The sequence below is a fragment of the Pteropus medius genome, unplaced genomic scaffold, assembly GCF_902729225.1.
Source record: "Pteropus medius unplaced genomic scaffold, Ma_sr-lr_union100, whole genome shotgun sequence".
NCBI classification, from domain to species: Eukaryota; Metazoa; Chordata; class Mammalia; order Chiroptera; family Pteropodidae; genus Pteropus; species Pteropus medius.
In genome coordinates, this window is record NW_024340692.1 from 12,950,462 (window position 1) to 12,974,326 (window position 23,865).

Here is a 23,865-nt window from a genome sequence, read left to right on the forward strand (position 1 = left end):
ATGGCTCATTTTCAAAACTTAGTGGTCACATTTGTCTTGGTATGTATTTTTGTATGTCTGGTAGTGTTTTTAAAGTTTTTAAGAGATTTAGTTTGAAATGGCTTTGTCATTGCAAGCAGTTTATGATGCTTTATATATTTGTCTTCAAAAAGATTTTGAGTCCTTAGTTTGGGCCTCCAGCTTTAATGCAGGTGAGGTGCCTTAATGGGTTAGGAGCCTAAGTTGCCACACTGTCAACAGAGCATCTTCAGATTAATTTGAATTTTCTGCTTCTATGGAACATTTAAAACAGATAGGTGGCCTCTTCCTTAACTGTGTTCCTGGAATTTTACTTCTCGAGTTAGCTTATAACTCTGAAAGTTTATCTTCCCTACTTCTTTATTCCTTCTTCCCCCAGGGTTCTATTTTACTTTCTTTGTTCTTGCCCTTTTTTTTTTTTTAATTGATTATGCCTTCTGTTTTGCTGAGTAGACAACAAACCCAGAGCAGAACAAGGCAAGAAGAAAACCTAAAAAGTAAAAATTTTAAGCCTTCCTTTTAAAGTTCTAAAAATGCATTTGCCAGGAGTGCATGTTCACACCAGTTTTAAACCTGTACTAAAAGATCTATGGAAAGAAGCCAGACAGTGAAGAATGCCAAAGGAAAAGGAAACTGTTTGTCAATTAGTTAAATGTAAAACCTTAAGTGTTAAGGCAATTTGACAAAGATTAAAACTTGGCTAAATGGCAAAAGTACTTGGAGTCATTCCCTTTATGTTCTGTTATACAAAATTGAGAAAATATTTGTTTAATGATTGTCAAGCACTTAGACTTTTAGGTGCTAGTAAATTGATTTATCATAAACATATTTTGATGGCGACTCATTCAGTACACGTGGGCATAAGATCAGAAGTGCTATAGCTGAGCACCGTGACTTTTTAGAAGCCACGACTATTGAGGGCTCATGATTTGAAGAAGTCATGGTTTTGAAATGGAAATTTCTAATGGGCAGTAGACAATGATTTGTAAGATTACAAGAGACGGATAAATTGCAGAGCATTAAGATGAACAGGAAAGATGGCAGTTCTGACACATACAACTCTTGCAAGTCTCCTAACCTGTTGGCTTCCCTTATAGAAACACACTTTTCAGTAGATATGACAGAGTTTGAGTGGAAAAGATTGCCCAAAAGACTTTTATTTCAGTGGAAGAAAATAGTGCCCCAAGTTAAAGCAGCCAAATATCACTTGAAGCTATGCTGAAGATGATTTTTAAAGTGAGGTGTTTACTAATCTACTATTTGGAAATCCTGGAGCTCCCCAGGCCTGCTCCTTGGCTAAACTGAGAGCAATTTTGTGATTTAATGGTAAGGTGGGACAATTTCAGCGATGGCTCACTTATACTTTCTTCCCTTTTATTCTATACCCCAAGTCGATAATACCATAGGCAAGCCCATAAATTGAGGTGATGTATCCGGTAATGTGAGGGAGAAGTATTTCATAGCCAGTAAATCAAAGTGAGAACACCACTTTCAAGGTTTAATGCCTGTGCAGAACTTCTTGTCAGCATCTTCAAAGTAATGAAGCAGATAAGCCTACAGTTAGTGAGTCTGTAGTATCATGGACAGCCCAGACCAGGGCCTGGTCTTGGCAGAGTTCATTCACTAACAAAGAATGCTCTGTGGAAGAAGATCTGTCTCATGGGTGATCACAAAAGTCACGAGTCTCTCAAAATTGAAACTACACTGTGAATTCAATAAAACATGCCCTTTGCAAATGGTCTTAGCCATGAAGATGTCGTAGAGGCCAGTGTGGTTGAGATGTTTGAATCTCATAGAAGCCACCCATCAAGTGAGGAACTAAAGCAGCTAGAACAAGGAACTCTACAAGAAGGAGGGGATTTTATTGCTACCACTTCTATTAGGTTATAAAATAATTATCATGTTTTAGAGCTATTTAATTATCTCAGTTTTGAAAGTAACCTTAGATTTTTCAGGAAAAATAGTAAGTGTTATATTCTGATATTTTAAGGAATTGAGGAAGGAAAATAAGGACATTTTTAGAGCAGGAATTTTTGAAATCATATATTGTCATTTCCTTTCCTTTACCCTCATTAGTGGGAAAGGAAAGCTTCTCTCTTACAATAGCATCATTTTTTGGTAATAAATAGCACCATATTAAATTCACATAGGATTTAATATACTCCATGAAATGATTATATTTCATTTTAATGTAATTTTATGGTATATGTTTTAATACATTTTCTACATTCTTAAGCTGAGTATATTTGCCATCTTGGGACAGCTTACAGAGTGGTAAGGGTTAGAAATAATTTTTATATGAAAATGCCTCATATAGTCTCTTCTCAAAAAAGTGGTTGTTAATTTAGAGACTTTATTCGAAGGTTCTAAATTGGCACACGAATTTCCCAATAGGTTAAACTTTATAGGATAATTGTGAGTATCAAATAACCTGATCTATATATATGTCCTTAAAAGGAAATAGAGCATTATAAAAAAATGCAATAGTTATTACTTCCATTACCTTCAAAATTTCTGCTTTGCTTGGAATTCTCCAGAGGTGGAAAAAGGACAGAACAACTTGAAATTGGTGGCGGATAGAAGAGGTAGAGGCCAGGGTTACAGAAGCCATTTTAAGGGATACATTTGACAGCAATATCTTTGTCATGTTCATTCTGATGTTGCCTTGAACTGCCGTAAAAGTCTTATATTGTTCTTGTAGCATCTCTTAAATCTGGTTTATCCATCAAGTTAGATTGAAGAATCAATGAGAGTAGAAGCAAGCCTCAATCTTCTCTGGTGTAGAAACTAATAGCTTTAATCTATAGATTTAACCCTCCCTGCCCCTGAGCAATACTTTAGTGTGCATTAAATCACCTGGAAGACCTGTGAAATTACAGATTGCTGGTCCCTACCCCCAAATTTTCTGATTCAGTGGGTCTAAGTGATTCCCAAGATTTTGAATTTCTGCCAGGTGTTTCAAATAAGTTCTTGGGTGTCACTGGGCACTGCTGGTCAAGGGACCACAGTTTGAAAACCATTACTAGGATCATAAAATGTGAGAGAGTGACTTCTAGCAAAACATGATCTGAATTTTGGTTTGTCGGAGTTACAGTAAGAATCATCTCTGATTAACGAGACGGGAATCCTTTCACAGCGTATATGTTTATCAAATCACCACAATGTATACTTTAAATATCTTACAGTTTTATATGTCAGTTATACCTCAATAATGCTGGAATTAAAAAAAATAATTGGAGCAAAATTTTTGTATGATAGAAATCTGTGCACAAGAAATTTTTTTTTTTTTAATTTATGCCTACAGCACCTGGTCTTCCTAGGTAGTCTCTCATCTAAGTACTTACCAAGCCTGACCCTGTTTAGCTTCTGAGATCAGACATCAGGCTTGTTCAGAGTGGCATGGCTGTAGACCATAGACCGTGGCTCCACTGGGGCGGGAACCCAGGACCTTCTGCGTGTAAAGCAGACGTGCTAACTGCTACACTATGAAATCACGTCCCCACAAGAAAACTTAATGATGTGGTTGATATGCTATATATTTATAATGATTAATAGAATAATACTGTTCTGGTATTGCTATTAAATAATTACTAAGATACAAAACTGAATCAAACAGTGAAGAAAAGAAGAATTGTGCTGTAGTATATATTTTCGTTTCTCACTACAGAAAACCTATAGATGGATGTTAAGCTTGTCTTCTCACCAGTGTTATAATGGCACTGCTCATATTTTGATTAAGAGTGAGATCTTATAACCACCAAACTGAAGAAATTTAAAATTCTGATTCCCAGCCAGCACAGGGCACATTTGTATGTATCATTAGCAAATGCTAATGACTTTTTCTGTTTGCAAGCTGCTTAATTTGGTGCTTCAGTTTTCCATATCCACATTTTCCCTTGTATTCATTCATGTTAGGTCTCATGCAAGATTAAGCTGAATTATTCAGTTTTACAATATGTACAAATTTTTGCTGTAAAAATAATTTTGTGAGTGAGTAAAAACAATTCCACAGCTCCCGAGGAGAGGAAAGTAGGAAAGCTGGGCAATTGTAACTTTATTCCCTTGGGCAAAGTCTTGGTTGTCTTTATACTATCATTTTTCCTTTTCCTCATTTTATGTTATTTTGCTGGCACTTAAATGGGGTGTGAGAAGGACAAGTTGGATCTAGTTTGACTGTACCCCAAGCACGTCTTAGTAAAAAGAGGCAACAGAATTCAGGAAAGAAATTCTGGACTGAGGAGCTAGTACCTTTGTGATTAGGAAGTTATGGGCCAAACTTTTGTATCCAAAGTTCTGATTTCTGCTTCAATTGAAGTACCTTCCAAGGAAAGAGAGAAATAAGTAGTTAACGTTTCTTGTTAAGAATAAAGAAAAAAGAAAGTAGGCATTTTCAAGGTGTTTTTAGTCAAAGTGAAAGTTCATTTTTTATATTTGTAGGAGCACTGAAAAGAAATGTTAAGAATAGTATAAAACTCTAATGTGAAGGACATGACTGAATTAGTTTGAGTATGACTTGTTATGTTTTACTATTAACAGTAATAAGAGAACACATTGCAGGCACTGAATAAAAAGGGTATTGTGGAATTGACTCATTCCAGGAGACCAATAGCACTGTCTCTAAACACTGGCTTTCGCAGTGTCTTTTTCAATATTGTCAAAGAATGATCTGCCCCTTTTAGTTGCCTTGGCCATGACTGGAACCATTAAGGCTGCTTTGGCAGCAGGCATTGATTCATCAGAAGTTAACAACTGCCTCCTTGGTGTCTTACTTTTTCTACGTAAGTTTCGAGGCTCTCTAGCCTCACTTTCATGACACCATTTTTAGTCGATACCTGGGCTTTGCTTCTGGACTTCAGTCCTGTTCTCTCAGTGAAATTAGCTGCTGAAGTCTGGCTTCTGCTCTATCCACAAGTGCTGATTTAGGAATTGCGTCTCACCCTAGAGGTCTGTGATTACCTAAATATACCCTGAGAAGTTGGGGATTTATAATCTCCATCAGAACCTTTTCCTGGGAATTTAGTAAAAGTCCTATCTCCACCTTCTAAGAGAGGCAGCAAAAAGTAAACTATTTGAAAAGAAAAGGGGATAAACTCTCATCAGTTGCATAGGAGAATGCATAGGATGCTTATCAAGTTTTCTGAGAAATGGATGCACTTATATAAAAAATGCAAGGCAGAAACTGCCCCAGAAGATTTCGTGATTGTGAGGGAATGATCTAGGGTCCATAGTTATGAAATACACTAAGGCAGTGTACAAAGGTAAGGATGGGCAGTATTTAGTATCTCTTTTCTTATGTCATATTATTGGCCATGTTTTGTGCAGTCTCTCTGATCATCTGCATGGCCAAACTGTGCTCAAAGGGAACATTTATAAATGGAAATGTTACTTCTTCCTTTAACTCAAATTTATTTCTCTCTTATTGAGATCAATTGCTGGATTAAATGACACACAGACACAGAGTGCTTAGAATAGTGCTTAGCACATAGTAAGTGTTCAGCATCTATTAGCTATTATTGTTGCTTTTATCCAAACACTAGAAAAATACATATTATAGTTCTGTAAAGCATATAGATAACAGGTGCCACAAATTACAGTAGTCCCTCCTTTGCTGCAGTTTTGCTTTCTGCTGTTTCAGTTTCCTATGGTCAATGGCAGTCTGAAAATATTAAATGAAAAGTTCTAGAAATAAACAGCTCATAAATTTTAAATTGCGCACCATTCTGAGTAGTGCAATGGAATTTTACACCGTCCCACTCCATCCCACCCGAGATGTGAATCATCCCTTTTTCCAGTGCATCCACCCTGTACACGCTCCCATCCATTTGTCATTTAGTAGCTATCTGGGTTATCAAATCTACTCTCACAGTATCATATTGCTTGTGTTCAGGTAACCCTTATTTTACATAATAATGACCCAAAGAATAAGAGTGGTGAGCTGGCAATTCAGATAAGACCAAAAAGAAACCTTAAAGTTCTTCCTTTAAGTAAAAAGTTGAGTAGTATAGTAAGATATTTTGAGAGAGAGAAAGATCGCATTCACATAACTTCTATTACAGTATATTGTTATAATATATTTTATTTTAAGTTATTGTTAATCTCTCGTGCCTAATTTATAAATTAAACTTTATAGTTTTCATAGTTATGTACGTACAGGAAAACATATAGTATATATAGGGCATCCACTGGGGGTCTCGTATTACATCTCCCATAGATAAGGGGGGACCACTGTACTGTATCCACTACTCCTATTTTTTAAGAAATGGGGAGAAAAGTGAAAGCCTGAAGAAATGGGGAAATTAATCAGCATTATTTAGTGAATAAAAGAAAACTAAAAGTTCTTCACATTTTATATTTTGGCAATTTACCAAGTCATTTATATAGCATTTTTTTTTTTTAATTAAGGAAATCTACTGTAGGTCCATAAAGAAAAACAAGTTGGAGTCAGAAACTCATCTCTTGGGTGGCAATGCCTACAAAATACAAAGTAAAAGTTGGCTTTTGATGGATATTAGAGTTTCCATATTCAAAAATAGTATGGTTTCTTCGTTTGTTTTTGTTTTATAGAGACAGTATGCAGAAAGAATGTGGAGTTAGATCTGAGTTCCAATCCTGGCCCTTTACTCCCTAGATGTTTAGTTTGGGGAGGTTACTTTTCCTCTTCTACAAAATGGTGGTAAGAATACTGATTCTCTAGGACTGTTATATGGATTAAATGACATCACATATAAGAATTCTGTATACTCAGTGCTCCTTTTTTTCCCTTTCTCTTTGCTTAAAAGCTTAGAGAATTACTCATGAACCAAGGCATTGCCTGTGACAGGTACTAGACCCCTTTCATCAATTCCTTTTAGTGCCGGGTGCCACTACTTGGAGTTCAGAATTACCTCTCCTAAGATACAGTGTTCCTTCCAAGAATTCAAGTCAAGTTGAGAACTCAGAACTCCCATATTTAAAACCTGTTTTCAGATCGTTAAGTTAGACATTTTTTCTGTTGCCATGAAAAGTTAAAGTATATTTAGGCTGATTATACAGAGTACCAGTGTGCCTGGTTGGAAATGAACTTAATCAACAGTGATGAATCTGAGAGAGAGAGGTAAGTGGAGGAAGGAAGAAATAGGTTAATGGCCTTGACCAACACAGTTGTACAGTCATTGTGTTGGCCTTGCTGAGGCCTTGGTGTTCCTCTTGATATCATTTTGTAAATAGACTCTTCCAAGCCATGTCATTTATCTCAAAATACTCTAAGGTGTCATGAAAACTATTCTTACTTCAAATTTAATTGCCATATTTCGGAAACAGTCCCTTAGTTTTTTCTTAATTATTCTTAATAGTTAACATGCAACAGACAATTTATTAACACCTCGGGCCAAATTTGGCCTGCCTATGTCCTGTCTTTGAATGGCCTGAGAAGATGGTTTTAAGATTTGTAAATGTAAAATATAAGAAAGACTTTTAGCCTTTATGTGACAATAGTTGCTCAAAGAACTGAGGACATTGCCTCTTGCCTGCAAAGCCTAAAATATTTACTCTCTGGCCCTTTACAGAAAAGATTTTCTGACCACTGCTTTATTCTTACATCTGGGACATTTATCAGTGACTGAGGGAAATCAAGGAAGCACATGGCTTCCATATATTTGCTCAAATTTTGTTTTAAAAGTCTATCAATACAAGTTTTATTGATCCCTTAATATTTTAGATTTAGCAAATGCTTTAGTAGTCTTCTAGCCCCTGGGTTTTCAGAGATTTTTATGTAAGGTCCACTATTGAGAACAGGTAAAGTTGAAGGGATCCAGACCATTTGCACTCCAAACCATTGCCCAGCACTCTGATGAAACCCCAAATGTAGTGGCTCTAAAATAGAATTACTACAGGTTAAAATCATCGCATTGCAAACAGACATCTGCAGAAACAGCCTGGGTCATAGTGTGAAGGGTATAAGCTCTGACTAATGTGGTTCCCCCTTAGAAAGAAGCTGTCAGAAGACAGATGTGACTCGGTTCTGGTTATGATGAGTATAGGGTTGGCAGAGATATCAGAGGGAGCAGTCCCCATTTTATTCTACCCAGATCTATTTTCCCTAGAAAGAGAAGAGTCTCAAATCCTTGAATATCAAGAATTATCTTTTCTAAAATCCAGGTCTCTTATAGACATAAAAATTAATGCCCAAGAGAAAAGCAACAATGTTGAAATAGCAAACTTTAGAAACCCATTTTATCACATTCCAACAGGAGAGATGCTTACTTCCTCAAAATACACTTTCTGCCAGCAATAAGGATGCTTAAAATTTATATAACTGAAGACTGAACCCTTTATTCCAAGGTAGAGAAAAGCCGTCGGATAAAAATTCCTTGAGAAAGGTTGTGTAGGGGCATAAATTCATGATACTATGTGAATGACTTATCAGAGTTTATCTTGAAAGTAAGTAAGTAGGAGGTAACACTGAGCACCTGAAGGCAAAATGGAAAGAGCATCCAGAGTGTGAAAAAATAGGAAAGGAGTTTCTCTGGAGTCACGAGAAAACCAATTTCATCGCCTATGCCGTTTTGCATATGACTCGTGGCAATTGCAGACTTTGGTTCTGTGCTATACCAAAGGGGCTGCTGCAACTCACTACAGAGCTAGGAAAGGGAGAGGTTTCCTGAGCAGAGTTCCGAGTTGGTAGATCAGCCCTTGAGTTGGCTAGAAGAATATTGCATTGAAAATTGGATTGGCTCTCTGCGCTAAAAATCTGTTTCCAGGAAGCCTTCACTGTGAAATGTTTGCAGAAGTCACATGCAGTAAAGTGGGTGGGGTTGCCTCTATAGTATCTGAAAGGGAGGAAATATCTTTTTTGGTTAACGTGCAACTGGTAGGAGATAGCTAGGGATGAATAATGAGGAGTTAGAGAACTGAATATTTTTTACTAAAACTTTGGTTTTGTTATTAAGTCGGACTTTTATTTCTAAAGAAAGAGACAAAGAACATTCCTATAAGAGTTGTCCAGAATGGTCGTCTTTCTTCTTTCTTTATGCTCTCCTACTCTGCTATGGAAGATAATATAACATAAAGTGGCAATACCAACCTTCTCACAGGGTAGACTGAGTTGTTGGCGTGCTCAAATTATATTACTGACTTTTTGTGTTACTAACTCTCTGTGCGTAAGTGAGTAGGTAGGTTGGGAGGCAAAGAAAAGAAAGATAAGTTGTGAAGTTTGAGTTTAGATTGTCATGCATTGTCTGTAAAGACCCAAGAGGGCTGCATGAAATGCTGGTCCCAGAGAAGTTGAGAGAGCTGCCAGATGATGCCATTCTACTTATAACAAAATGCCTTTGTTCTGAAATGCAGGTATTTCAGGAGCTTTTCCTAACATGGAATTAATTAAACCTGGTATTTCAGAATGTTTGATGATAACCTTTGTCATTTACGTGGATATCATCAGCCATTATCTTCTAGTTGTATCACAGTGTATTCCAGAAAGGCGTATAAGCATATATCCCCTTTCAAACACTTATAACTTCTCTGGCTATAAATCCAGGTGCATGATGTAGAAATGTAATTGGGCAGCCTACATAGAAGTTTGGAGCTCATGTGGGAATATCTATTTGTAAAATAACCTGAATATTCATGTAACTGTTCAGACATCAATAAATTCTCATTTTACCTTATTTATTTCTGTTCCCCAGTGAACAGCAGTGCTCTTAAGCTCTAAGTTAATAGGCATGTTCTTCAAAGACGTACCCTCTCTTACCTTAATAGAACATCTCCCTAACGCATTTGTTTATCAGTTGCTAGGTAGCTCACCCATCAGGTGACACCAGTATGTTTTCTTTGTCTTAGTGCAGTGGTGACAGTTACCATTGTTTGCCATCAATTAGCATGGGGTAGCATGTCAAGAATGTACGGGTGGTGTCATTTTAGTCTGACAGCCACCCGGTCTGCTAGAGAAGGGATTGTTTCATTATCCTCTTATCAGGGTTGCCGGATAATGATACTCTACACTGCAAAGTAGGAGAAAAAAAAAAAAGACAGGCAGAGAGAATAGATTTTTAGGGATTGGCAGTATTAAAATTATTCATGCCTCAAGGAGAAGGGAAAGATTAGAGAAATGACTGTGCAAACTCTTAAGAAGCCACTTTTTCCTAATACGGGTAGAATGTGGAATGATACCCTTCCTGATGGAGAAAGAGGGGAAGGGGGAAAATACTCAGATATTAAGAGGCAAGAAAGAGGGAAACGAGCCCCTCTTATTCATAGGCCACAAGGTAAAGATTAGCTGAGGCCTCGCTCCCATTCTCTAACCTCAATACCAAATGCAGCCTTCCAAGTGACCCTGATGAGGCCTTCTCCCTGTTAGAAAACTCTCTGGTTTGTGAATTTAGGTCATGAGAGCATTTTCCACTGAACAACAGTGCAATTAAATTGCTCCAGGGTGAAAAGCAAAGAATTGCAGAAGGTATTGAGGCCTAAAATTTCATTCTTGGGGACCAAAACTCCAGTCACTCCCGCTATTGGTCATTTTCTTCAGAATGACTGAAGGGAAGTTTTTTTGAATTCTGAAAATTAACCATGGCTGGATCTTTATGCTCTTGCAGAAACAAACAAAAAGAAGTGCTGAAAATGTAAAACTACTTCAAGATAAACTAAGCTTCAAGAGGGACAATTGCGTTGACATTTTAGTAACAGCCCATTTTCACTCCTTAAATGAAGTGTAGTCATGCATGAAAATGACTTGTTATCTTTTAAACTGAAATATATTATGAGTTGTAACTCAAAGGTGTGTATTACTCATGCAAAATAAGCACAACATTTTAACCCTATGAGGATTCTTTCTCAAACCCTGAATACTTCATAGCAACTCGTATTAGAAAAATTGAATAAAAAATGTTTTTTATTAGAGAGTATGATGTATATACTCTTCTGTATTTTCAAATGACCCTAGTCCACAGTTTATAAGCATCTTCAGGTAAGAGGCCACACGCTATTGGAGATTAACCCATTTTGCAGCAACATATGCCTTTTCCTTCCCTATCCTATGAATAATAGTAATCATTACAATAATTTAAAAAGCCAAAGAATAGCAACAGTGGTTTATTGAGCACTTATCCATTGTCCACGCACTGGGCTAAGTGTTTTCCATTTAGTATATAATTCTCCTCACCACCCTTTGAGGGATTATCCTTATTTAAGATAAAAAAACTGAGCTTATGTTAAGTGACTTGCTTAAGACACATTGCTAGTAATTGGTAAAGTTAAAATTCAAACTCAAGTCCATTTGACTGCCAATAGATGTACTTTGTTCTCTTAATAACTATCCTGACACTCTCTCTTTCTAGTGCCAAGGTCCGGTGATGCCGAAGAGGCCAAAATTTCCATTGCAGTTCAACTGCTTCCTGAATTTTTCCCAGGTTCAGATTTCTCCTTGGGGGCTGGGATGAAGAGACAAAAAGACAAGATTGAGCTCACCATTTGAATGGTGTCTCTAATTCTTTTTAATATATTTGTGAAAGTCACCTTAGCTTGCTTTCATTGATAGCTTACTCGTCTATGCCCTGACCCTGGAAATACTGCTCAAGAGGTAAATGGTGAACCTCTTCTCATGTACCAGTGGCCAAGCGTCTAAATGTTATTTCTCAAGGTCTCAACATTAGAGCAACACCATGGTTTTTAAGTAATTGTAAATGACTCCAAATGCATATTTACTGTAGCAGCTCAGTGGCAACAGATCTATACAGCAAATCTCTTCATGCATTATTGACAGGGGTGGCAGCCTTTTAGCCAATGACATTGTGCTCACTTGTGGTAACAGGTGCATGTATCTGATTGCTCATGAATTACCCCTCCCTGCCTTCCTTCTTTCCCACCACTGGATCAATATGCCTCTGACAAGCATCTGAAATCTTTATTTGGAAAAAAGCACATTTCCTACCAGCTGTTTGTTTTCCAAACCAAATAATTCAGTTAATTTCTTGTCTGAATTAATTTTCAGAGCTGGGAAATTTCTCTCATCCATGCTGAGGTCACTTCAGTGCTTTTAGGATGGGCAGAAACAGAAATATTCTTTTTGCATCCTAATTATCATTTTGGTGGTGAAAGCCACCCATGTGTCTGGGGCAGGGCAGGGAGAGTACCTAGTGACTCCAGGTAGCCTTTGCAGATGGAGTGTCCAGGGGTTCTGATACAGTATTAGCACTCTTATGCCTTCTCTTGAATTCATGCTGCATTTGAGAGGCAATATAGCGTGGTTGTTAGGGGCATGTGATCTGAAATCAGGCTTCCTGGGTTTGAAATTCTACCTCTACAGCTTATCAGCCACATGATCTAAGTAACCTTATCAAGAGCCCAATTAGCCTTCAAGTTCCTTTTCAGTAAACTGGGGAACAGTTTGTAAAGTACTCAGTAAGGGTTAACTGTTGATTCTGGGGTATGGGGCAGCAAGAAGGTGAAATGCAGCTGAGATGTGGTCCAGTACTTACTGTTCAAAGTGCAGTTCCTGAATCACGCAACCTTAGATTTGCTAGGGACTTGGAGTGTTTGATAGAAGTTAAAAATCTCAGTACTCCCTGGCACTAAGAGCTAGTGAATCAGAATCAGTATTTTACCCTGGCAGTTTGTTTGCACATTAAAGCTTAACAAGCCAGATTCTAGCTACCCATATAGTTTTCAACAGGAATATGCCCTTTGATTGGCTGTTTTTAATAGACCTCAGCCTGACTAGGGAGATCTTCCTTGCCCTCTGAAATGATGAAAACATAGGCACCAGCCAATGCCTATGGTAAACTTTCTTGACTCTGAGGATGGGCCTGAAATAAGGTGGCTTCATTTCGAGATGAAGCCACTAACACTCCTTTCCTTTCTCCATTCACATAGTGAATACGTGAGAGCTGAAGTATCCCCAAGGGTACCCTGTCCATACTCATTAGAAATAGGGATTGTTTTTACTTGGATAGAGAGAGAGCTGCATTAACCCAAATTAACCTGAGCTAGTTAAAGGCGCTAGCCTAGAATCCACTGGTCCCGATAGCCAGTGAGATGGCATCTGGGGACCACATAGATCAACAGATGCTGCTTTGTCAAAATTACAAAATCCAACTGAGTCACTTCCACTCACCTCTACAGAAGACAGGGTGGGAGATGGCAGTAAGCCAATCTCGAGAGAGAGAGAAAGCCCAAAGCAGCAGAGAGGCCAGCTCTTGGGCCTTCAGTAAAGGCAGGGCCCACAAATTCATCTTATGACCAGGCTTTTATTTCCTTGGGGAGTCCACCATCTCTTAATCACAAAAGCAATAAGAATTTCCAATATGTTCCTCTGCCGTGCCGAATCAGTTGTTTCAGCTGCCAGTCGTCAGCTCTGTCTGGAGATTCACCTGAAAGCCTTCTTCCAGCCTTGAAAGCAGCAGTGACCCCCGAGGTGACACCAGACAATGAAGGCTGACACCCCATCGGCAGCTCGTGTGTGCTGGTTGATTTGATCACAACGGTTTTGTTAAGATTGCCCCGGATTCTGGAGGAGTCAGTTCTCTTCCTTAGGCTTTGATCGATAGGCCTCATATGCCCTATTGGTTGAGTTTGGAAAATCATTTCGAGTATGTATGGAAGGAAATTTTTTTTCTTTTGAATAACCTTGCAATTGTACTCTAACATGGAGATTTTCTTCCTGGTATTAAAAAAAAAAAAATCACTTAGAAAATTTGTCTGGAAGCATGTGTTGTGATAGGCAGGTCAGTGTGAAATCTGCAGGTGTTCAAACTTCAAATATTGAGGGACATTAGCACCTGCCTGGTATAGAGTAGGGCCTGAAAAATTGTATTTGAATAAATGAATGAATAAAAGAATATTTTTTAGACTGTATTAAGTAAGTTAGAATCTTGGATATATGATTGCAGTGTAGTTGGAAATTCCTAGAAGTCAGTGTTTGTAAAGAGGCATTTCTTGTGCCATAGTGACAATTTTTGAGAAATGTGGGTATTTGGTAGAGCCCAGGGGCAATCCCACTGAAGCTATAGCTCTCTGACTTCAGAGCTTTGTCCATTTTATTGCAAAGGTATGTGAGATGGGGTTAGCTGTATTTCAGAAAGCTATGGCTGTGTCTTTTGTTACTTCCCCTAAATCTCTGGTCATTATATTGGCCATAGGTAACCTCTATAACCAGCAGTCTTGCCCTGGACTCTGCATACAAAGTGCTCTATATAGACACTGAATGATAAGCTTCTACTTGGTTATCTCACCAGAAGAGAGTTTGTCCTATACTTCTCATTCTACCTATTAAAAAATAGATAATTTCTTATGCCCTATGTAAGAAACTGTCATTATACTTTCCAAATTCAGACTTTAAATTGAACACTAGAGCCTTCCGTTATTCTCATGGTGCCCCTGTTCAAAGAGTTTACTGCCTGTTCCAGTGTCACTCACTGGCAGTAGCAGTTGATGGAAGAGCTGTAGATGTGTGTTTGACTGTTGGTCTGTCAACACTTGATCTCAGCACAGCTTTAGGGCATGTTTCTAAGCCTTCAGTCCTGTACCAGACACCTCTTATGCCCCACTTCGCATCCTCTCTACTACCTATCCACATGTTCCATTGCTATGGCAACCAGCTGCACCAGCATAATTTGGTAGCTCCTCCCCTCAACTGCACCATGTGCCCCTGGCTTTCTGCCCTCAAGCTTCTCTGATGTGCTAGTATTGAGCATCTTTGAGAACCTTCGGCCACTCTGATACATGTGCCTACTTGGAAGTGTGAGAGAAGTGCATTCTTGGGCAACTCTTGATTAGTGGGGAGTAGGAGCCGGTGAGTAAATGTTTCTTTCTGTCTTGTCTCCTACCCACCAAGCCCCAAGATGGACTGCATTGGCTGGCATTTAGATCATGTTCGTCTTGTTTGCTCAACAAACGAACATGAATGATGCTGTTGGAGATACTAGGCACCAAGTCTCTTGTTCCCTTGCCTATCCCTGGACCTAGTTCAGTATCTACCACATAGTAGATACTTCATAAATATTTGTGGAATAATTGACTATTGAGAGAAGAATGAGAAGAATACAAGTAACTCTGCACACAGAGCAGAAGTATTAAAATAAATAGACAAAGGTAGAGGGCATTATAGGCAAAAGCACAGTAGCGTAAATTGTCACGATAAATTTGAGGTACAGTCAGTTATCTGGTTTGGCCAGAGCTTAAGGCATATTGTGGGCCACAAATAAGATAGTATCTTAAAGCACTTTGCATATTGTTTGATGCTCTACACTAGTAAGTCTTCTATTTTGGTAGAATTGATGTACGGAGGTCTGTTTCCCTCACTAAACTGCAACCACCTTAAGGACAGGGACCCACATATAGCAGAGTGGCTAGCATATAGCAGGCACTTAATAAATATTGAGTTTAAAATAATGGTTGGAGGATGGTTGGATGAATGGACGGTGGATAAATGGATGATGGACAGTTGGTCCTGGCTATTAAATGGGATGAAAGAAAGGCCCTTAACGAGGCCTAGCTTTCAGTGTACAGCAAGCTGCAAATGTCCCAGCCTATTTCATTGCAGCTAATGCAAAAATGTAGCTAAAATAGCTAATGTAGACCTCTGGGAAGCACTACATTTTCTATTGAACCATCGAGTAGAACACTAAGCTCACACTAAGTTTCCCCATTGCCCATGGTGTTATAAACAGCAGGGGCAACGCTTCCCTTGTGATAAACACACACGTACATAGAGAAATACCTCCAGGGGATAATAAGTGATGGGTGCATTCAGTAACTACAACAAAACAAATAGGAGAGCTCACATTTCTACATTAAGGTAGAAAAAAATATTAGCTGTTTCCGGTGTCTCTGTGACCTCTTATTATTCCATTAGTTTTTGGAATGGTATATAAAACACTGAACTCCATGCTGACAAACACCAGTACTGAAACTATTGCCACAGTGAATCCAAACAGCCTTCTCCCTTGGGTAAAATTATTATTTGGAATACAAGCAGAATTGTGGTTGCCTGAGCTAGTTGAGCATAAATGATGGTAGTGATTCATAAGGTGACTCTAGTGAGTTTGCAAATGTGCAACTTTTCTGGAGACTGATGCACAGCAGATGCTCTGCATTGCCTCTTTGAGCTGGTAAGCATTTTCTAGTCTCATCACCTCTTCAGGACATGGAGGGCTGTGGAGGATGCAGGCTTCTGAGGACAAGTGTTAACCTGACACAATGCTGACTTACCAGAAATAAACCCTTCAAATCAGATCACACCCGTCAGTAGATTTTTGAGCGGGAAGATGATAATTCTGCCTCTTCACATGTTCCTTTAAGTACTTGAACTCTTATTCCATTGGATTAAGCTTTGGGGGGCTGGGTCATCTGGGGTATTAATTCTATCCAGGAGAGGTTGGAGAAAAGTGGTACTGGTCTAAAAATACAGCTCCCTGAACTTTTAAACCCTCAAATCTCTGATTATGTGGCTGCTTTTCCTTAATCCTTAGCTTGATTTCTTTTATTTTTTTAAATCCATTTATTCTTTGATATCACTAGAGTAAGTTCAAAAAGAGCAAGGATGGACATAAAGCTTAGCATAGCTTTGTGTAGAGAAAGGAGTTAAAGAGAGTGAGCATAATGATGCTAGTATGATTGCACTATAATGAGATGTCTGCTGAGTAGGTCCCAGACACTGAGAGCCTCTCTGATAGTGATAGACTCTGCAAGTGACAAGCCCCAGTTTCTTCTTTGACATTGTACCAATTAGCCAATCTAAATGGGCACATATTTAAGTTTGAGGTCACGTACAGTTCTCAAAGGCTAGGCTGCCCCTACGAATGAGGCTGTAACTCACTCTGTCTGTCATAATAGGCAACAGTGGGAGAATATCCCAGCGGTGTGTTTGAGACCTCTTTTTCATATTTTGTGGTATTAGGAGAGGACTCATTTTTGATGAAGACCCAGTACATCCATCCATCACACCATTGGAGAAATGCCTGGGGTCAGTTAGACTCTAAAGTTAAAAGAGTGTAGGATTCTGCATTGGTGCTAGGATCAGGGGAAACTCCCTTCTCATTACATTGATTTAGCGGTGACAGAGAGAGACCCCAGCCTGACCCACAGTGGCTTACGGGCAGCGATAAGAAGAGGAGGAAGGCCTATGTTGTACCTTTCTAGGTCAGCAGAACAAATACTCTGTTACCTGACTCCCATGCCCCGTGACTGAAAAGTGCTAATACAGAGAACTTCACCCAGAAGCAAACATTACAAGATTGACTAATTATACAGTGTCCAGACCGGGAACTGGCAGGGCAAGGCAGTGCTTATGGGAAACCGTGAACTTCAGCCTGGAGCCAGCTGAGTGCAAGCTCCTCGGGCAGCCGTAAGGGCATATTAGCTGGGGAACCTGTTCTACCATGAAAACAAAAGCTGTGTATATCCAATAAGGGGAGAACTGTTCTCTTAAAACCACCAAGAGAAAAACAAACCAGCCCCTAAAATATGCTTGCTTGTCAGCCTTTGGTATTTAAAAAATGTGGGCTTCACTTAGGGCGCAGTCTGATGCTTGTTCTCCCTTGATTTCAGCTTCCATTTTCTCCAGCAATCATTCAAGCCGAAGCGGAACAGCTGCTGGGGCCGTGCCACCCCCACATCCTGTCAGTCACCCTTCTCCGGGACATAATGTACAGGGGAGCCCCCACAACCCCCCCTCCCAGTTACCTCCACTCACAGCTGTGGATGCGGGAGCTGAGAGGTAAGGCCATCTGTCTCTCTCTTCTAATAGGTGTCTCCGCCAAACCTCCCTCCACACAGAGAAGTGCTTTGACAGTTGCTGAATTTTATTAATAAGCCATTGGTGGGTTGAGTTACCCAAAGGTGACATTTTAAAAGTACATACACAAAGCACGTGGAACAAATATCTCATTATTTGTTCTATTTTCCACGGGAAAAAAATGAAAAGATATTGGCTATAGCCAACTAAAGTGTCCGATACTGGGAAAACACATCAGAATCTGTCTGTCTTTCCTATCTTACCTTAGTTTATTTCAGGGACTCAATTTTAAGAAAATGTTCCTGCAGGCAGAAATCCTTTCCAGATGTAAGATGGTCCCTTTCAGCACATAGATCAGCAGTGTTAGCTTGAGAGTATAGCATAAAAGGGCACAGGATATTGTATGGGTGACCTGAAAGGGCTATTCACTGAATATTTTATGTAGATACCACCCTCATAAGGAGTTTCTGGGAGAAAATTTTTAAATCTTGACACTTGGGTCCCTGTCTTTGAACCGCGCAACCCTCTAGTGATGTGGACAGCATGCCGTTTTTCTTGTTCTCTCTGCTTGTCATCTGGCTCAAGGTGACCTACTTAGGGGTTGCTCTCAGAAATTCACAGGGAAAAAATGTTCCTGTGGGGACCCCTGTGCAATTTTTGAGTGTTAAGCATTTTGTGGGCAAACTAATGGGTTGAATAGGCAGCAAGAATAAAAGTTTTGTCTTGGATTTCACCAGCAATCTGTGGTTCCATCATTATTGGCGTGGTCTATGAACTTTTAAAATGTGTTTTTAAGTCCAGTAAACCACATATTTTTAAGTTTAGGGCTACCCCTTTATTTAGTAATACATCTGTTCACTTAATAAGAATCTGCTATGTGTTGGATTTTGTTCTGGGTGCTGTGGATGCAAAGACTATTAAAGCATGGTCCTGCCCTTACAGGACTGGTGGTGAAGACAGACGTGTAAATAAAGTACAGTAATGTTATTTGAATAAATGATGTAAATGAGGTCACTGGACCTCAAAGAGGATTTTCCTAACTCTGCCTCACAGAAGGAGGGAAAGACTGAATGATCTAGGCACTGAAGGAAGACTAAGGGTTTTCCAGTTGGATAAATGGCGAATTGCTTCCAAGGCAGCAAGAGGAACATAGGCAAGAGATGAAGAGGGGCAAATACACACGTGGAGGGAGATTCCAGTTGCTCAACTGGCATCGTCCACAAGTGTACATGGCTCTTTATTAGGAGAGAAATGAATTGGATTATCATTATAGAGAAGGAACTCTCTATAATGTGACAAGATGGTAGAGTAATTGAGGCTGGAAGCAAGGAAAGCGGGTAGGGAAGGCAAGAAGGAGGTTGCCCCAGGAGTCCTTGCAAGCAATCCGAACACGTGGACTGAGACAGCAATAAGGGTGTGGGATATATTTAAGAGGCAGAATTACTAATTCATAATTATATAGAGAGTAAAGAAGAAGGGCCAAAATTTATCCCTGAGTTTCACCCTTAGACATCAAGATGGAAAATTTTGCCATTAATCAAAATTGAAAATAGAAGAAGAGTGATAGAATGGAGGAAATGGAGGTGTTGGGTAGAGGAGAGAGTGGGAAAGAAAGAGCAGTAATAAATGGACTTTAGTTTTTGAGTTTTTAGGTGATCGTAAAAGATCTATGTGGATATATCTGATGGGAAATTAGAAGTATAGACCAAATGTCAGACTTATTTTAACAGTCCTATGTACACGTTAAAGTATATGCAAATTATTGGCCGCCTCCACAGGACCCATCAGCAAAGCAGTATGAGTGATAACCATTTTTAAGTTCACAGCCACTGGAGACAGGCAGTCTTGCCAGTTATCACATGTATTTCTATAAGTCGAGATGAGTTTCTTTTAGCATTTTATTTAATTTCCAGTTAGGTTTTAAATGATATTAGCTATGGGCGTTCCATTCATCTTATTGCATTCTGCCTGGTGGCTGAGAATCATACTCCACGAGGTAGTGTTGACTTTAAACTAATAGAAAACCGGAAATATCTCCAGCAAAATAGGTTTATTTGGAACAAGAAAGAACTGCAATTCAGGACATGTAGTTTAATGGTGAACCACATGGAAATCCAGAGAAACAAAGGAGAAAAATAATTTTACAGATTTGGGAAGAACTGTTGTAAAGGAAGAGATCCTTGGAGGAAACTGCAAGTTTGAAGTATAGGGACTTTCGATTGGCTGAGTTAGGGCAGTCTCCCATTAGCTGAGCTATTACTGGGCAAGGAGGAATCATTTCTTCTGCCTGCTGAGGTAATAAAGTAGTATCACTTCCTGTCGGAAATACAAGGAATGTCTCTTCATGTTGGGGTCAGTAGTGTGTGTTGAGTGACCTGTACGTGAGAGCTCTCTCTCTAGCCTCCCGACTCCATTTTAAATGAGATTTCTGTTTATTAATTTTACACTAGTGAAGCTAAGAAATATCATTGATTGGGATCTCTTCTTTTTCATCTCATTATTAGCCATAATGACTCTTTACATGAATGTTAGAGGAAAGCAATCTATGTGTCTTATTTTTGTACACAGATATTAAAAGAATAAATGTAGAAAAAGATCTTAGCCATTATTGGAATCAAAAACAACAACCCAAACACCTTATACCTGAATCCCAGCTCCTATAGTTGCTAATCATTTGAATGTGTTTCTTAGATACTCCTGGTGCTTGGGTTTTGTTTTTTTTTTTTAACATTTTATTTTGTAATTTTTAATTTTTTTATTTCTTCTTTTGAAAGTCTGTAACATATGAAAAACTTCAAGAATAGTACGATGAACATCCATACACCCTACATCCACATTCACTCATTGTTAATATTTTGCCACCTTCTCTCTTTAGCTATCTCCTTTTCCCTTCCTCTCTCTGACTTGGGAGATCCTTTATTAGTTTGTTTGCTTGCCTGCTATTCCTGAACTATCTGAGAGATTGGTGCATATATTGAGCTTCAACCTTACTTATTTCAGTAGAGATCCCCTATATAATCAGTATAATTATCACACTCAGAAAATTTAACATTGATAAAGTATTATTATCTAACATGTAGGCAATATTCAGATTTCCCCAATTGTGTGAATAATCTTTTTAATAGCTAGTTTCTTTTTTTCTTTGTTTCCTTTTATGATTTAAGATCTAAAAAGGATCACAGTTCTCATTTCTTTTTGGTGTTCTTGAATCTAATGAAGTTCCACAGCTTTTAAAAAATTTATTATCATCATCATCATTATTGTCTCTCATGACATTGACAGTTTTTAAGAACTTGGGACATTTCTTTTGCAGAATGTTTTACAGTTTGGATTTGTCTGATTGTTTTCTACTAAACGGATTCATTGTAAACATTTGGCAGGAATACCACATAGACGATGTAGTATTCCTTAGCTCTTTTGAGCCTTAGTTTGCACCTTATAGAGAATTAGGAGTAAATGAATCAAGGCAGCAAAACATGTACTACAATATTACATGACATGAAGCAGACACTCGGTAGCGGCTAACATAAAGACAGGCGACCTTGGCTTGTCTGAGAGATTCAGGTTTAGAAGCCAGAGCATGTTAAATGATTACAGTCGTTGATCATGTGAGTAATCATGGAAGGAAAAAATGTATATTTTACTTCTGTGACTTGGTCTTGCTGGTCTGTTCTTCGTGGAGGATATATGCCCCATCCCTGTGCCAGCCCGACTGGAATGGGCAAATGTGTGGAAGGTTATCTCTTCCGATCAGATTTGGAGAGGAGGATGACATGAAACAGCCCTGAATTATTCACTGTGTTTGCATTAGTGTCCAACATAAAAACACTAAGAGGAAATGTGCTTACTTTCCGCTTTTGGTTTATATATCTTTGCCTCTGTTTGCCTGGGAAATCCCCCAGTAAAAACTCCAGCAGTTTTCTTAACGGAAATAAGTTTATCACACTTTGCAATTTTTAGTGGGAAACTGGCATTTTTTCCTGCTTTGTGGGCATTGATTCATAATTTACTTAGTTTTAACTTGTTAATAAAATGAGATGAGTCACTGTCAGAAGTCAGGAAAGGTCCACCACATCTATTCAGTTAGCATCAGGTTCTTTGATTCCTAAATCATCGTAAAATAAAATAAAAGCAAGTTCTGTCAGTTTGACAAGGTTCCATTTTTATTTTGAAGTCCTATCTGAATGACACATCATTTCAGTGATTTAAACAGTATCATACCGCGTCACCTAATGTTGGTTTAAACTTATTATGGGAAGTGGTGTTTTACTATGTCATATTGAATAAGCCAGTAGTACTTTATAACAGTGGCTTCTCATAAGAGGAACCCAGTGTCTTAGGAAATGTTAATTTATTGGGTTTCATAGTATGTTTTTTAGACCAGAGAAAAACAAGAATATTAATGGGAGTCCTTTTTCGAGTTGGAAAAATACTGCAATCTCAATAATAAGTCAGCTGGATTAGTGTCATGCATCTTGTCTGCATGCCAGCTGCCTCTCTCCATACTGAAGAAGGCCACAAACATGGTGTGCTCTGTAGTACAGGTGGTAGAGCTTAAGGAGACTTGTGGATTCACCGCAGTGGAGTGACTTGTAAAGGGCTTCCTATGAGCTCCACCCTGAGCCAGAGAAGATTGAAAGTAAGGAAAGGATGTGGTCTCCTTGGGTTGTATATAGTCTAGTACAGGACTCGACAGCAGAGAACGTTAGGGACCGTTGTTTTTGAAGAAGTGGTCAAAATACCTTAATCAATTAAGAAATACCAATCCCTTGAGTCTGTATCAAGTCCTGGGAAGCCTTACTGTTTTTAATTCATATCAGATGTGAAAATTGCTAGAATTCTAGGTACTTTGATATATGTGCACTTTTTCTGTGCCTTTGAGTGACCAGGTCTGGTCTTCACCAATGTCATTTTTTAATTCAGCCTTAAAAACATTATGTAGCTTTCCTGGATGCTAAGGGGTCAAAGATAGCAAGTGTTTTCTATTTAATGTCTTTGCCATTCTGTCAGGTTCTTCAGCTCTAGTCTAACCAGTCTACTCACTGACTTTGTCTCTGCATCTTCATTCAGGATCTTTCTTTACTTAAAGACTTTCTTTACTGTCATATTCTTGACTGAATATTACTCAGCCTTTGGTGCTTGGCTTAGTTCTGAACTCAGAAAGCCTTCTTGCCTCTTGCAGCTCACAAACAAGTCCTCCTGTTAACTCTCTTGGTTCTTATTATCTGTTTATTTACCATTTTCCAGATGTCACCTTGCTAACTGGAATATTAGTTCTTTGAGGGCAGGAACCTTAAGTTTCCTCGTAACCTGCAAAATGCCTTTTGTTGCACTTCATAGTGGTAGATGCTGAGGAGGGTTTGACAGAGGAAAAAGGATAAGTGAAGGGAATGCCTAGGAAACAGGAAGCCCTTGCTAATTCCCACTGTGCAGGTGGGAGGTTCCCAGAAAGGACTGTTGCCCTAGAATAATTGGTCTAGATGGTGGTCATACTCATTCTCAAAGTTCCCACCATCTTATGTAACTTGTATACAATGACACAATAAATAGTGCTCTAACACATACATACACACATACACATAATTTAGAGTCCCTTGCCATCATCCATTGCTGGGGTTCCCTACATTGCTTCCCTGTGGTCTCCAATACCATTCCCTTGTATCTGCATGTGTAGCATCTGAACAGCTCAAAACTAAACCTGCTATTTACTGTTCTTCTCTCCCCTATACTTTCTGAGCAAACAGAGACTTAGAGTCTTCACCCACTCAGCTTATACACATACACACACACACACACACACCACATAATCCTCTCCTTAATCAATTAGTATATGTGCAATAATGGCTAATAATCACAAGCATCATATAAAATATTAAGGCTTATCAAAATTTATCTCGACATTGGGTTCATTTATTGACTGAGTCATCCACTTAGCTGGTATTTGTGTATCAGGCAATATGCTGGACACTGAGGATATAGTGTTCAATAAGACTGATGGGAGTCTGGCCCTCATATAGTGTTCAGTGTAATGAGAGACAACCAGATCAACAGGCAACCATAATTTAGGATGTTATGAAGGAGTGCTACATGGGGCTGTGGAATGATCATCTAACCCAAAATTGGGAAGGGAAAAATAGAAG

General features: G+C 38.8%; 1 protein-coding gene across 6 annotated transcripts in view; it reads left to right on the forward strand.

The window, feature by feature from the left end:
• GLIS3 (GLIS family zinc finger 3) overlaps window positions 1-23,865 on the forward strand; it is a 420,742-nt gene that overhangs the window by 356,545 nt on the left and 40,332 nt on the right. For all 6 annotated transcript variants that reach the window (XM_039885485.1, XM_039885610.1, XM_039885559.1 and 3 more), the window contains one exon: window positions 17,539-17,707. In XM_039885485.1, coding sequence (XP_039741419.1) covers window positions 17,539-17,707 — 169 coding nt within the window. The remainder of the gene's footprint in view (window positions 1-17,538; window positions 17,708-23,865) is intronic.